This window comes from Vidua macroura, chromosome 5 (assembly GCF_024509145.1).
Source record: "Vidua macroura isolate BioBank_ID:100142 chromosome 5, ASM2450914v1, whole genome shotgun sequence".
Taxonomy (NCBI): domain Eukaryota; kingdom Metazoa; phylum Chordata; class Aves; order Passeriformes; family Viduidae; genus Vidua; species Vidua macroura.
The window spans coordinates 44,199,586-44,215,503 of record NC_071575.1 but is presented as its reverse complement, the minus strand read 5'-3'; the positions used below and the strand labels follow the sequence as shown (position 1 = coordinate 44,215,503).

The window sequence follows — 15,918 nt, the reverse complement described above, 5'->3', positions numbered from 1 at the left end:
AGTGGTCAGAGAACCTGAAAGCAATGCAAGACAAATGAGTGAAAACATTGTGCATACAGTGCCAGGAACCTCAGCAGATAAACCTCAAGAACACAGAAAACCAAGAGCAGGGAAAGGAAAGGGGAGGAGAAAAAATGTCCCAGATGAATTATTGGGTTTTTTTTCTGTCCCACTAATGGTCCTCAAAGAAAGGTGAGAAGTCCTTCACATAGAAGTGAAGGGAATGAGTTCCTTTGTTTTAATTGTGATGCAGAATTGGCTCCCTTATTGGTCACTTGAGCTGCCTGTGAATTAATGTCCTCTGTAGTTCATTCACTGGCTTTAAATCTTTCATGTCAATATAAATGACTTGTAATCCGAAAGGGAGGACCAGGTTCCTTACCTACCTGTCACCACCTAAACATGGGAGGGACTCTAGAAAAAAACACCAGGATGCCACTGATTCTGCTCATCTGCACTGACCTAGTGCTTTCAAATGGTTTATTATTTATGGCAACAACTTTAGGCCTAGTGTAAAATACATTGTTCTTCTTGAAAAATCAAACCACACTATATTAAGCATGAATTTTATAGAATTTTTATATTGTTAGCTCTTGATGCATACTAGTAAATGCACTTTGCAACAGTCCTTATAGTCTTCAGTGTCAATTTTTTATTAATGCTTTCCCTGTAATTCTGCATTTGTCTCTAATGTAGGGCAAAAAGAAGACTGAGTAAAGACAGCACAGCTTAGATCTAGGCTATGGCACTTAGCTGGGAGGAGAGATGGCTTTTTTTTTTTTTTTTTAATCAGACTAAAAAGAAGCATAGGGAAAAGGTGGGAATGGGACCAGAAATGTGCAGGAGGTGACGGCTGGCACTTACTTCCTGGGCAAGTGAAGAAGGAAACAGAGAAGGGTCTTACACTCCAGTCTGCTCCATCCCAGAAGAGCACTGAGACATGCAACTGCAACACAGCTCAACTGTGTACAGCTTCTTTTCAGGTGAGTAATTCTAGATCTTCCCAAGGAGCCCTTGAAATCAAACATTCATCTGATTCATTACTGCCATTTCAGAGGCTGCTCTCTGAAAATTCACAGTGCTGAAGAAAAAAAATTCAGAAAAAAATCCTCTATTTCTATTCATTTCTTCAGACTAAACATTTTCTGATATATACCTTACAAATTCAGGTCATGATAAATGGAGTTCTTTAAAGACAGGCTTTGGGTTGACATATTATGTCATTGTCCCATATCAAGAACATTGCCAGCTCTAACAACACACATTATCCAGTGAGCTTGTATATCTATTTTCTTTAAATATATTGAAAAAATGTTTGCTGCTTTAATGGGGTACATATGTATAATTATAGCATAGGCCTCGTAGGAAAGCAATATAGATTTGAGGAACTACTACTGTACTGTAAAGGTACAAGTGATTAAGAAGAAGAAGAAATTATATTCAGAGTTCAAAAGAAGTTTTGCCCCAGAATAAATGTAAATGAGCTTTCTGCTCAGGGTTTGGGGTTTTTTTTCTGGGTTTGAAGTTATTATCCTGACCATACAGGAGGGAAAGTATACGCAGCCGTATAAATAGGATCAAAAATTTGTTTCATTTGAACTTCGGTCTATCAACTAAAAAGGATGTGAATTAACAGAGGCTGCAAAACTAAGCAGAGCTAGGAAATGCCAGCTATGTTAACGAGCAAGCAGACATTTATCAGACAACCACTGTGAAAATAATCTTGCTAAGCTGTTGAAGATAAACCAACAGGTTGCATCTGTAATTAGGGAAACCAAGGCACACAACAGGACCAACTGGGCCCATGCTTTTCCCAGTCATAGTGTTTCAGTCACATGTCTGCAAGTCTTTCTTATTCTTTGTGTCGGTAATTTTTTACATCGCTGCCCCTAACTGTGCACTCTTTGAAAAGCTGCCCCATAGCAAATGGATCCTTTTCTTTAGGACACCTCAAGAGGAACAGACAGGGCCTTCCTGACATTACCACCCAAGTTTCTTCTCGGAAACCAGAATACATTAAAGATATATTTGACTTACTTTCTTTTTGTCTCAGTGAAACAAAATAGGTCAGATTTATTTCTCTTTGTCACAATTTTCAGATTTATATATATTTGTAGCCTCTTTGAACTTCATCCCGGTGGAGAAGGTGATGGAAGAGCACATCTGCACTGTGTATATATGATATACACATATATACACATATGTACACATATGATGTGTAAGTGCTCCCACCATACCAAAAACAGTGGGCTGGTAGCACTCTTTCATTTAGCTTGTGAATAAATATTTCAGGGCCTGGGTCTGTGAGAGACCGAATGTCTTCCACCAGAGGACTGCACATGATCCACAGCATTTCAAAAGATAGTGTAAATCTAAGCCACTCTAGAGGAGGTACCTGGATGTTCCCACATGCACTTGAACAGATATTAACCTGTTGAACCCCATGTTTTATGGGACCCCCACGACCAAGAAGACCTGAAGACCAGGGAGAACCAACAGGACACCTACTGGATCCACAGGTCGTGATACCTTTCTACTTAATCTGTCTCTCTGTCACTCTCTCTTCACCCCCTTCTTTTTCCTGATTTCTTTCTATCTCCGCCTCACATTTATTATTAAATAAAATCCTTATTATAGACTTCAGCATATGGTCTGTTTTCACCTTAATTCAGGGGCATATTGATGGAAGGTTCTTCCTCTCTTATTAGAGAGCCATCTCTCTAATAAACAAAAGAATCAGATCTTAACACAGGTTCTAATATGAGGGAAAATCTCCACAGTCTTCTCTGGGTCTTGGATCAACTCTCTGAGGTCTGTTGGTGTATCCTTGGCAGAGGTCATTGCCTCTCAAGACAGCAAGCTACCAGTTGCCAGCATCTGTGCCAACTCTCCTTCTGCTGCCAGGTCTCCATGGCAGGAGGTTCCTGTCAGAACTAGGTGCTTTTGACCCAAACGAATTCAAAGGATGTGGCTACGCAACCAGAAGCAGTGACCACCTCCTGAAGACCTTGAGCCATAGCAGTGTGGCTGTCATGTGCTTGCCCCAACCCCACTGTAAGGAGGCCTGCAGAGGAGTCAGCTGTACCTGAGCAAAGAAGGGGACAGCAGCATCCCTAAACTGCTCCTCCACCATCACCTGACTGTGTTCAGGTGCCTTTAATCAGTTGTGCAACATGTCTAAAGCTCAGCAGCAGGTTTTCAGTCAAAGACTCTTTTTTTGCCCTGAGGAAGTTTTTTAACCACTGACCAATATCTGCACTATTCAATCAGTGCCATCTCAGGTTATTCTGGTGTAGACCAGTACGGTAGTCAGTAAATACACTCTAACTTCAACTCTAGGTTTTCCCCGATCTTACTTTCAAAATCTGGCAAAAAATGTATTACCTAATTCACTTGAAACCATTCCATATATTTGTTTTTGAACATGAAAAGCATTTTGGTGGCAGTGAAATCTCTGCTTCTATATTTTCTCACAAATGTCGACGTGTCTTAAGTTTTGATTTACACCAGGCAGGCAATGGCTGCAGTTGACCTTGTAATGATTGATTGTTCAGAATCCAGGTTTATACTTACAAAGTAGATTAATGCAAACCTGCTGGAACACAGCCCAAGAACACAAAAAAACACAGAAACTATTTTAAATACTAGCTCAAACACAGTTTTGCCTTCATTATTATGTGTATTGGGCCAAATTCATCTCTCTGTAGGATTTTCTTTTGCTGATCATGTGTATATATTTCAGGAAAATATTTCATGTATGAACCTTAAATTCTAATAGCTAAGAAAATTCAAATTCAACAGCTGAGAAGCTTTATGTGCAAAAGGATATTACCCACAAGAAGCAATTCAAATACATGAAGCATGCAAAAATCACTTGAAAGCTACACAAATGACAAAAACTTGCTATATAAGAAACAAAAAGATCACTTAAATGGGCCATATAAATGTCTGAATATCTATAGCTTTTCTGGGAATTGATGAAGCATTTTAAATTTCAGTATAGGAGGATTCAAGAAATTAGACCTCTGATTGTGAGAGTGCAAACTGGCCTTCTGGGCCGCGGATTTTGGAAACTACTTCTGTTAAAAAAACCCAGAAAAATATTCTTGGTTTGCTTTAATCCTCATTCAAAAAGAAAACAAAGTTAATTAGAATTTCAGCAACCACTTACTCAGTTTCATTCAATTTCCAGAGCAATAGAAAACACATATGAACCTGAAATGTGAAAACTGGGACTAAGGTAAGAATTTTACTCCAATATTTACCCAAATTCAATGACCTTAATTGTACGTTATATTAGGAACATATATGTACAGTGGGAATCCATATTTTTTAGTTTTTGTAAAGGGATGGTTAACATTGGCTAAAGCCTCTAAAGCAACATGAGTGATCTCTAGCCCAAGAAATGATAAATTCCATGTAAGAAAGTTTGAAAAGCTGGGAAAATAAAATGACCTGTTATGGAAGCCATACAGAGAGAGGCCAACACTGAAAGTGATATACCAGGTACTGATACTGGAGGCCACAGAGCAGATGAGGGTGGGAATAACACCACATAATTCCCATTATTGTGACAGGGATGTTAAAAGAAAGTGCTCTTGCTGCTGAGGCTAGAGGCTGCCCAGAGCAGGCAGCCAGTGTCACTCACACTAGTCAGTGTGCAATGTGTGTTTCTGCTGAGTTGTGGTGGGGTCACCGGCTCCGTGTGCTGCATTTCTCTTTCCTTTGAACACAACAGCAGCTGAGCAGCCTCTCAAGCTTACCAAGAGAGGAAAGAATAATTTCTTCCTCACCTGCTGTGTTCTTCAAAGGAGCATCAGGACCCATCAAATGTAATAATTACCCAATGGCAATTTAAAATTAAAAAAGAAACTGATTTTAAAAAGATCATTAAAGTAATATCTGTATTATCCCTTCAGCTTGTCACCAGCAGTGTCTGCAAGGCCAACTTTTAACACCTTCTTCATTAACTGACTTTGACATCTGGTGACATTTGTCACCAGATTGACCTGTCTGGGCTGTGAGTTGCACATGTTGGGGTGATATGGGAGCTCTTGAGACAGCACCAATCCCACCCCTGCATCTCTTTGCACTGACAAACCATGTGACATGCAAAATCCATATACAGCAGCCAAAAGGGGAGGCTTTGCCTTGTAAGGTTGTAAGAGGAATTAGTCTGAGCTGGGTCATTCTGGTCACAGCTTATGTAGCACCCAACTACACAGAGCTGATAAAAACAGCAGGATTACATCTTTAGATAGGGTAGTGCTCCCCTCACCCTGGCTGGCTGGTACCTAAAACCACCTTGGTCAGGATGCTCCAGCATCCTCCATTGAAGTGGAGGGCCTTCAAATGGAGCCAGACCCATCCTGCATTGGCCTTTTCAGGCATTTTTTACATTTTTACAAAAGGCACTAAGAAAATAAGTAGGAAAATGCTGTGGTTCTGTCAGTCAGATGAAATATTCAAAAGCAGCATCAGCCAAAGAGCTTCTCGTAAAAACTAAGGTAACCATGCACAAGGTTGCATCCTTCTTCTTTTCAGAGCAGCAGTCATTAAAAGAGGACAGTTAATGTCAGCAGGATTGGTTTCTTTTTTTTGTTTCTTTGTTTTGTTCCCCTCTCCCCTCCATGAAATTTCTTTCCCCACCATGAAATTTCACTGTTTCTGTTGTTCTATTTAGATGGATGCTCTCTACCTATAGTGATGCAATTCTTATTATTCTGGTTTTCATATATGACTTAGTCCTAAAATAAGCCCTTAAAAATTTATTTTATAATTCCAAGCAATACTGATACATAAATGACACTGAGAGTTACATTTGAAGTCTTAAATGGTAACAGAAGATTACTGAAAAAACAGTAACTATGCTTCATCTCAAAATTTGAGTTTGGCTGTCTTATGGATGAAAATTATGTGATCAATAGATTGTTACGGTTTGTAATAGTTAAAGTTGGATGTTATAGAAATAATCAATGAACAGATTAGTAGAATATAGGGTTGTAAATCTCCTGCTGATTGGTATTTTACAGACTATATAAATTTTGATAATAAGAAAATACTAATTAATGCAGACCAACCTAGATGACTAATTTATTTCAACAGTTGATTTTTTATTTTTATCATTTTGCATTAGCACCTTATTGTCAAAAAAGTGAAATACACTGACATGCTAGTGGCCATTCACAAGGCTGATAAACAGCCACAGAGGGATGAAAAACAGTTTTTAACACCACCTTTTTGTTTTCAGGCCCTCTCTAAAATGCTTCTCCTTATTAAAAAAATCCAGTGGTACACTTTATCTTTTCTCCCAGGACAGAGGTTTGGCTACTATACTAAATCAACAAGAAGCTTTTAATTTTTAATTGGAAATTGAAATAGCAACAGGAGACACAGCCAGGATTGTGACTTAGTGAATATGACTGTGTCTTGAGTAGAAGACATGACTGCAGTGGGCTTTTTAGTGGTGCACTGAAGAAGAGACACAGGCCACCCACTCAGGAGATGCCAGAGCTGCTTTAGCCCTCTTACTTGTATTACTCTGAAACATTTTCTTTATAGAGTTGGCAAAAGCTAGCTAGAGATTTTTAGCTTAAATTATTAACTGCTTTGGGGACAAGTTAAACTGCATTTGCCTGTGAGTAAGTTACACTATTAAAAAATAACTAGCAGAGCCCTACTTTAAAGCTGCTGCTATTTTTATCTGCGAAACCAAGGGAGTTCCCTCCTGTTGAGAGGGCATGTAAGCTCAGAAATGCCATTTGCTGCACTGGGAGCCTTCTTCACTTTGGAGAATCTGTGGAGGGGAGATCCTACTGCACACACATCCTGCTTTTGAAGCCAGCTCAAATGTGGCTCATGAGATTGTGCCTCTCTGAGGTGACCCAGGATGAACCTGCTGTAGGCCAGTGGAGCTAATAGCAAGATCCTGTGCTGGAAATGAAGGAGGGCACTTTTACAGCCCTCCCTGCATAAACGCCTATTTTTAGGCATCCTATAAAAATGCAATGGCTAATATTGCCCCTAGTAAATTTGTGGGTACCAGAAATTCACAAGTGCACAGTTAGGTCCCTTTTCAACAGTTTTATAATGCTACTGCATTTTGTCAACCTCTTTCAGCATAGCACTGAATTCAGCATTGTAACTGAAGACATCTCTGCCATTATAGCTGTAGGTCTATTAACTTAGGGCAATTACTCTGCAGAGAGGTGACAATTCCTTTATGGAAGTGTCATAGTTATTGAATTTTGGTACTGCAAACAGTGCATCAATAACAACAGGCCAGTAAGACAGCACAATGTACCTGTATCATTCAGAATTGTTTTGGGGTTTTTTTTATGGACTATATTATCTAACAGATAATTTAGGCTTGGAAATTAGACATCAATTTTTAATCATATTTAAATTTACTTTTCAAGGAAAATTAAAAACATGAGGTACTAATTACTGGCTGGTCTGAACAGGAGGGAGATGGGGAAGAAGGGGTGAAAAGGAATGAAAATGAGGGTCACCGATATGTCTTCTTGGAGTTTACTGACCTTTAGAAGAACTCCCAATTGATTAGTAACCTTAAGCAATGATAAATTAGACAATATTCACTGAACTCATCTCATTTTTTTTTTATTTAGTAGAGACTTCCAACTTTGTTCAGTAGTATGACTTCTGCTCTTTACATACATGCAACACTGAGTGTCTCTCCAAGGATCAAATTCAAGTTTTAGCTATTACCTAATGTCTCAATATTTGTTTTTTTGGCCTATTAGTGTACTGCACTGTGCTTCACAAACTCACAATAGTAGAAAGATCCTCCAACACTCAGGTCATGGTAGACAACAAAGAAAATGGATGCTTGTTTTTCATCTATACACCATTTCAGTTTTGATTAAAAGCCGGTATTAAACACCAGTATTGTTCTATTAGAAAAAGATTGAGAAAATATTTTGGAGGTAATTTTCCTTAGAGTTCTCATATTTGTCATAGCTCTGAAACCAAAGTCAAAGGATGCACAGAACCAGATTAAGGACAGAGATGCTTGCCTAACCTGCAACTTTTCTATTCACTGCCAAAATAGGGATGCTTACAAAGTTACTTACAATGTTCTGTAGAGATCTACTCTACCAGCTCCAGCGGTTCTCTTCAGAGCTTTGTACAGCCACTGCCAGAGCTCAAGGATTCTGCCCTTCAAAAATGTTCATTCTTTTCAAAAAAAGAACTCTGATCTTCATGCATTTTCTATGTCTATCTTGTACCTATTCTTGAAATAAATTGAAGTGCAGTTCTCAGAAGTGCACACAACTTCTGCTAAACCTTCTCTCAGAAACAGGCATGCAGCAGCTCACGAAATCCACTGCAGATGTGCCTCAGAGTCTGAGGCAAAAACATGACCTCCTGACAATTACTAGCAGGCAAGGAAACATAGCAGAGAAAGCAACTTTTTTGGGGGGAGCTAACTCTCTTCTTTAAAAATAGTGATTGCAACTTACCAGGAATAGGACAAAACAGAAAAAAAACCCTTTGAATACCTGTTATTTATGGACTAGATGAGAAAAGGTTTTATTTGGTCTGGAAATCTTTATACCTTTATTGGTTCAATGTAAAATATCCATTTGAGTCTTTTTTTCCTCTAATTTTTAGATTCTTGGACTTGTTTAGACTATTAGCATTTGGTGGCCTAGCATCTCCTGTGTTCCCTAATCCAAAAACATCCAGACCTCAGTAGACACTGAGGGTTCAAAGGAATGCCTACTGGATGCATGTGGTTGCATGAGTTTCCTTTGATATCCTGCAGTACATGAAACTGAAGTAGAATCTGTTTGCAGGAAATTCTGTTTCGTAAAACCACATACATGGATATCCCTTGAAAGTTCATATCACACAGGAGCAGTATTATTGGAAGTTTTTTCCATCCAGGATTCATGACAATCTACTGAACTTGTAAGAGAGATGGTGAAGAGCAGCAAGGCACTTTGAAAAGAAAATGAGTACTAAAGTAGTATCTAAAGAATGCTGCCATCTTGGGTATCTTCCTCCTCTCCTGTTTTGTCACTGTTTGTGATGCATTCCTTAAAAATTCAGTTTTTTCAGCCTGCAATTTGTAAGCATTGCTTTATTCTTTATTTCTCTTTGAGAATAATATAGCTTTGGTCACGTAGCCTCCTTTATTTACTGTCCCAACAGAACAGTAGTGACAAAAGGGTTTGCATTTTGCAAACAAGTAGTGACAAAAGGGTTTGCACTAATCCCCATGCTTTAAGACACTTTACACAAACAGCAAAAACAGCTGCAGAGCTTTCAGAAGACAAACCAACCCTTGGCAGCTGTAGAGAGGAGGAACTTGGAGAAGATCCCCTGTAAATCTGAAGAGATCCAAGTCACACACAAAGGGTCTCTACTGACTCTCCGTGCCAACACCCCACTGGCACATAGGGGATCCTTAGGCATGTGAATTTGCTGTTTAATCCACTGTAATGACAAATTACTTATGTGTATCTTAACAAGGATAAGACATGATAGACATAAGGCTGTGCTGGGCATAAGCTCCCACATGTAAAGGAGCTACACAGGCAATATATAACCTGTATTGTCCAGATTCCCAGGAACACTGGGAGAACAAGTAACAGCATACATGAAAATTATGTTCTTGAAAAGGAAAGATGGCACAAACAGAAATTTAAGGTAAGAGAAATATTTATTTAAATTTGCACAATAACGAGCTTATACTGAACAAAGTCAATCAAGAAATAATAGTAAGTGCAGTAAAACAAGGAAATATTGATGACTTTTCTCATCAGAAAACATTAAGAAGCCATGCCTGTGCATCACGGGTTTTCTTTTTTTTTGGTTTTTTTTTTCTTGTTTTGTTTTTGTTTTTTACAATAACTTCTATCTTTTTTTTCAGCGCACATACTGTACATATCACATCTTAGCTGCTAGGTTCATTATTCCTGAAGGCTTCATCCTTTTACTCAAACATCTGCTAAGTTCTGCAGTAAGCAATCAAACAGATTTGTGCAGTTCCAAATATGATTAGGTAAATCTGCTGCATCTGGCCAAGCGTCGGACTCTCAAAGCTTCGGAAGACCCTGTAAGAGCTCCTAGTTGATTTTAGATCTTGACATCATTATGTACAGCATTACAATGTGTCACTTTACACTAACCTAAACATTCTGCACAAGGATGCCAGACAGACAAATAGCCAGAACAGTTGGGCCTAACCTCTGTATACAAAGGTTTACACATCTGAGCTTGTCTTGAGTCCCATAAATTTCACTCTGATTCAGGTAACCAAGTTCATCACATATCTGCACCTCAGATAGACAAAACCAACCTAATTTTAATTTTAATTTTGAACAATTTTTGGTCTAAAGGTCTATTTCTGTGAAGGAAAATTCTTTATCCAGAAACTGCTTGTGAGAAATAGTTGTTGGTGTCACAGTTCCTGAAGGCACTGTGGATCCACTGAGCAACAGACATGGCCATTCTAAAGGATGGAAAAACAGAAAGATTAATTGAAACAATTTGCATTTTGTACAAAACAAGTAAATTCAACAAGCTCAGCTGTTTGCAAATACCCATCAGATTTGAACATACAGACTTGTAAAATACAAAACATGTACAGACTTGGATCAGATTCATGACATTGTCCTCATGTCCTTATGTTGCCCAAGGGAACAGGCTATTATGATTCCTCTAATTGCTTGGCTTGTTGTGGTCTGTGTCTCAGGGCTACAACACTCAAACTGAAAGAAGCTGGGATCAGTGGAAGGAATGCTCCCAACATAAAGGTATCAGGCATCTGCTCAAATACATAAAGCTGTTGAACAAGACAAGACACTTGGGAGCTTTATTCAGATCAGACAGAAGGGATTCTGGGTTTTATTTAGCCCTGAATGCTTCAGCTGTATGCATCCTGGCTGTAACAACAGCAAACATTAATCCACAAACTTTTTCCAAATAGTCCAGACATTCTTATGAGAATACTAAGAGCAATTAAGGGAACAGATTGCCTATGGACATCATTAAGTACTGGGGAAATCATTTCTGCATCTCTACTACTTCTTAAGTCTGATTCTTAAAATGCAAATAAAAAAAAAGAGTATTATTTATAAATTAGTCCAAATACATTCAATTGACTAAACTGACCAGACTTATTAAAACCAAGGTCTGAATAATTCAAGCATTTTCTTTCATTCCTTCTGTTACAGGAGGTTATAATCCTACTCTCCCCATTCTTTACTTGTGATTAGAATTGGTTTTGTGGCTAAGTCTGCTTTAGCTGATGCCCAGGTTTCTAAATTCTTTAAGGATTTGTGTAAACCTATTTTGCTATAGCTTGTTTAGAGAGGCTTAGACTGGAGCTTTGACCTTCCACGAGATGCTTTACAAGAGAAGAGTGGGGTGACACAGGATGAATGAGGAGGAACACTATACAAACTGGGCACACCACTACCCTGATCTGGAGGGAGTGGGCTGCTTGCCTGCAGAACTGCAATATTAAAATGCTGGCAATATGAGCAGATAGTATATTTCAAAATCAACACTGCTCTGTAAGGAGAATTAAATAAGATTTGGGCTTGTTTAGGGACAAAGTGGTACCTGTTCTTTGTTAGGCAGTCACACCTGAGTCATTACAATTATGGAATTTGGCAGAGTATCTGTTTTAATCCTCATCATGTCCACATGGCAGCAATGGATTTGATAATTCTGTTTATGTGTTTATACTGAATACCACTTAGTCAATGCTTAAGGTTCAGTCTTTGCTTAACACAAAAGGCCAGATGGGAGCAGCACTTAGGTGGCCATGTCAGAACTGATACGTGCCTTCTGCATTGCCACTGATTAGCAGTTCGACAAGAGCACATTTCCCAGCACTGAGTCTCAAAAGTGTTTTAGGGAAGAACCACACACAACAATTTCTTTTACAGATGAGGAACCAGATGCATAAGAACCTTAGCAACTTCCTTGAGCAAAAAGTAACTTCTAGCATTGAAGCTGGTGTATAGCACCAGCTATGGACCCCAAAAATACAGGTTTCTGCCTGTAAGCCTGTTTTAACATCCTCAGGGCAGCAGCTGGCTTTCTAACCATTAGCCAGTCTGTCAGATCACAGCATTTTCTTCTAACCACTGACCCATTCTGCCATCAGGACAAATGCTGACACTTACTTGGTGCATACCACTGCCCTTGAAAAAGGACTATGCCTCAACAGCAGGACCTATTGCACACAGTATTGCATCAGACAAAACAGAGGAAGGAAGTGATGCTTGACAGTTTCTACTGCCTGATGACACAGAATTCTCACAGAAGGAGGTGTTGAAGATAGATTTTTTTTTTTTTTATGAGCACCTTTCCAAGTAGTTAATTGTACCATGTACTGGAGTTTGGAAGCACTTTGCTTGGGAAGAACAGAATAAAGCACAAAATCAACTGTGAATTTCAGTAATAATTAAAGAACTGTGCATGAATCCTGCTCCTTCTCCTTGGCTGCTGTGGAAACACATATTGTCACTATTCAGTATCAAGTGGCAAAAAACATAATTCACTTTATGACCTTATTTTGAATAGAAACACTTATTTTTCCTTTTCATCCTCAAAAAGAGATGCCAGAATTCACATATGCCCATAGCCATTAATTTTTCTTCTCAGACAATGTATTTCTTTGAGTACAAAACCAGTAAATGTTCTAAAAATGTTGATTAATTTTAAAGTACAAAAGCTATGTAACTATATAACTAGCCCTTTTATTCTGAAAACAATTACTATTCTCAAAAAGCAATTCAATCAGTTCAGTAACACTATAGTATCACACTGAACAGATTTCTTGTGCAAAGTCTAGGCTTACAGAGCCATACTTGCATGTTTCCAAGACAGCATAGAGCTTGGAGCTCCATGTTTAAACTCAAATTGAGCTATCCTGGTGGAAAAGCGATGCCCTGTACCTTGTCCACAACACTCTGCAGCATGGGCGGCTGTTGACCTGCTGGCACATCAAACTGTGCTTCTAGCACTTATAAGAGTACAGTTAACTAAGATGAACACTTTTACTGTCATCTCTGCTGCTTTAAAACAAGTGTAGACACCAACTGTTCACTGACCAGACTCAGTGCCACACTAATATTTATGTGCCACAGAACAAGCTGGGAAGAAGCATCTCAGCCTCATCTTTATAACCTTTATTACCTTGCACTGGCAGAGGGTGCACTCTGTGCCATGCTTAATCCAAGAAGATCCAGTGAAGCGAATGACATTGGTTTCATCCAGACATGTTTTAGTGATGTCGTTGCGAATGGTGTCAGCTTGGCAGGGGTCAGTGACACAGCGTGGGCAGCACTCGTTCTCAGGGAGGACACTGAATTCACAGTCCACCTCTGGGCATGGCAAGGGCCAGCAGTCAACTTCTCCTTGCTGTTTTCAGAAAGAACAAGATATTATTATTAACTCTTATTTTGTTCCTCATCCATTCCTCCGAATCAGCATTATATTTCCTAGCTGGCTATTTTTTCCCATCTGGTGCTGTTCAGAATTCAGCACAGAAAATACTGATATTCACTGACTGTGGGACACACAGCAGATCAGGTAGTTTTTTTCCTGCATGCCGTTCAGAAAGTGTATTAGATTTAACTTAGTTCAGTACACTCTCTATCAAGCTGGAGGTGAAAATTCTCCATAAAATGATGCAATACATGACTGTGGCCTGTCCTTGTGAGGCCCTACTTTTGCAAGAGACAGAAGTTGTAACTTGACTGCACTGCAAAAGTGTGCCAAAATTTTCAGTTTTGCCAGTTCTTACAATCTGGACTGTTGGTTTGCCATAGAAAGCCCTCAAATTTATCTCTCCATGGTTACAAATGCATTAGCTGGATTAAGGGTGTCAAGACACCAGCAGCCCAATATAAGAGGGAACACCATTATAATTTTCAGTGAGAGGACCTCCACCCACTTACCATCCACTTAGGATATTATGAGCAGAATAACTGAAGTTCCAAACTTTATCACACCTTCTGCATGGTGGGTTTAGTACAGTCAAGGTAAGAAAATGTCTGAGCAGAGACTTGTGTTGGGCCAGCACATCCTTAGGGGAAGTTACTTTATGCTTGAATACAAATCTAAAGATGTTTAATGAATCGTATCAGTTACTGGAAGCTGGAATCAGCTTCCCTTCATTCTGGACAAAGGCTGAAGTTGCAGATCTGTTGGTCAAAGAAAAGACTTCATGGAAGTCAATAATGCACTTTTTTTTTTTTTTTTTTTTTTTTTTTTTTTTTTTTTTTTTTTAGGTCTATCTCCGATTTCCAATTTATTCAGCTCATTTGAGCACAGATTTAATAGTCTGGACTTAAGGGGGGCAAAAAAGGAAATCAGTTTATTCACAAAAAATACATCTAAGTCTTTGAGAAGGAGTTTGCAGTTTGCTATCTCCAAAGCAGAAGCTGAAAAAAATCACAGACACTTGTAATAGCTCCAAATTTCCTCCACTTGTTGCAGAAAGTATTGCAAAGTCAGTCTTTTAAAAAATTCTCATCTGGGTCAATTTTCTTCTTTTTGAATTGTGTGATGGTAAGACTGAAAGCAATCTTTTAATCCAGTCACTGATCTTGACACTTCAATCTATTTTTTTGCGGTGATAGACAGTACAGGGAGTAGACAATACTTTGTCACCCCAAAAAATCCATTGTCACTGAAAGAAAGCAGACTTTTGCTACAGAAGTAGCATCTTGAAAAGAAAGAAACATCTATTGAGATCCTAAATTGTAGGTTGGCCATTTTTTCATTTTCTAAGACATTTAATGAAGCACATGGTTATCTATTTCATTGAATTTTGGCAGTGGCAGCACTGTAAGCACAGTCAACAGAAATGGGCTTCTGGCTGTTATTCATTATATCCTGACAAGCCAAAGCTGCTACATGGACCAGCCTTTATATTTGGAGATAACTTGTGATAAAAGTTAGTTGGTTTTATCTTGGGATTTTCTCTGTCACAGAAACTTCATGAGCAGCATTATGCAGAATACTTTTTGCTTAGACTCCAAAATACATGCCTAGGAAAAAGGTGACAAGCTTTAACAGATTTTTTTCAAACTGCATTTCACTGTTTTGAAAAATGCAAGTCTTATTGTTTTTCTGTTACTTGAAATGTCTGAATGAATAAATATGTTTAAGTTTATCAGCATCCTTGCAAAAATCTTCTGTGATAACAAATACATATTTAGAATTTCCTTATAGAGTCTCTGAATAAGTGAATGTGAGTGTTGCTGTGTAGATGCCATATTCAAATGACCTCCACTCTGCTGAAACTACCTTCATGATTAAGTAATTTATATTACGTCTATTGTGTCAAAACACATTTTTGACAGAAACTGAACAATACTGACAAAAATCCAGGAAAACCTGGATTTTAATTGTACAAGTACTTCAGGGAAAATTAATTGGATGCTAATGCATGAAAATGAAACTGTTCACAGATCAGAATATCTCATTTCATTTTCCCTCCTGTCTCTGCTGCTGTAACCAGGACCCTTACCAGACAGCGGCACTGCTGACAGTTCTGTATCCAGGAATCACCACTGTTATAGGAAAGCTCCCCACTCTGATGTAAACATTGACTGCTGAGCCTTGGGTCACACTCAGGACAGCAGAAGAGGTCAACAGTGGGATTTTGGCAGTCACAGACCATTCGCCGGCACATCACATATCCATTCTGTTTTTAGAAGAGAGACACACAGCGATGGCAGAAATTTGCACAACTCTAGCCAAACTCCAGCCAAAATTTTATTTTTTACCATGATTCTAAGCCATTAGCAGCTCACTGGTTTTCCACTACACAGTATCTTTGCCAAAATGCAATTCAAACCAAGCCAGAAACCCCCATACACACTCACTAACAACCATAAAGTTCCCCTGTTGTCTAACACACATCCT

General features: G+C 38.8%; 1 protein-coding gene across 2 annotated transcripts in view; it reads right to left on the bottom strand.

Moving 5' to 3' along the window:
• Positions 1 to 9,669: 9,669 nt before the first annotated feature.
• Positions 9,670 to 15,918, bottom strand: part of NELL2 (neural EGFL like 2) — a 133,572-nt gene continuing 127,323 nt past the window's right edge. For both annotated transcript variants that reach the window (XM_053978297.1, XM_053978298.1), the window contains exons 18-20: positions 15,521 to 15,697; positions 13,180 to 13,404; positions 9,670 to 10,480 (exon numbers count right to left, since the gene is read on the bottom strand). In XM_053978297.1, the coding sequence (XP_053834272.1) occupies positions 10,430 to 10,480; positions 13,180 to 13,404; positions 15,521 to 15,697 (453 nt within the window). In that variant the 3' untranslated portion in view covers positions 9,670 to 10,429. The remainder of the gene's footprint in view (positions 10,481 to 13,179; positions 13,405 to 15,520; positions 15,698 to 15,918) is intronic.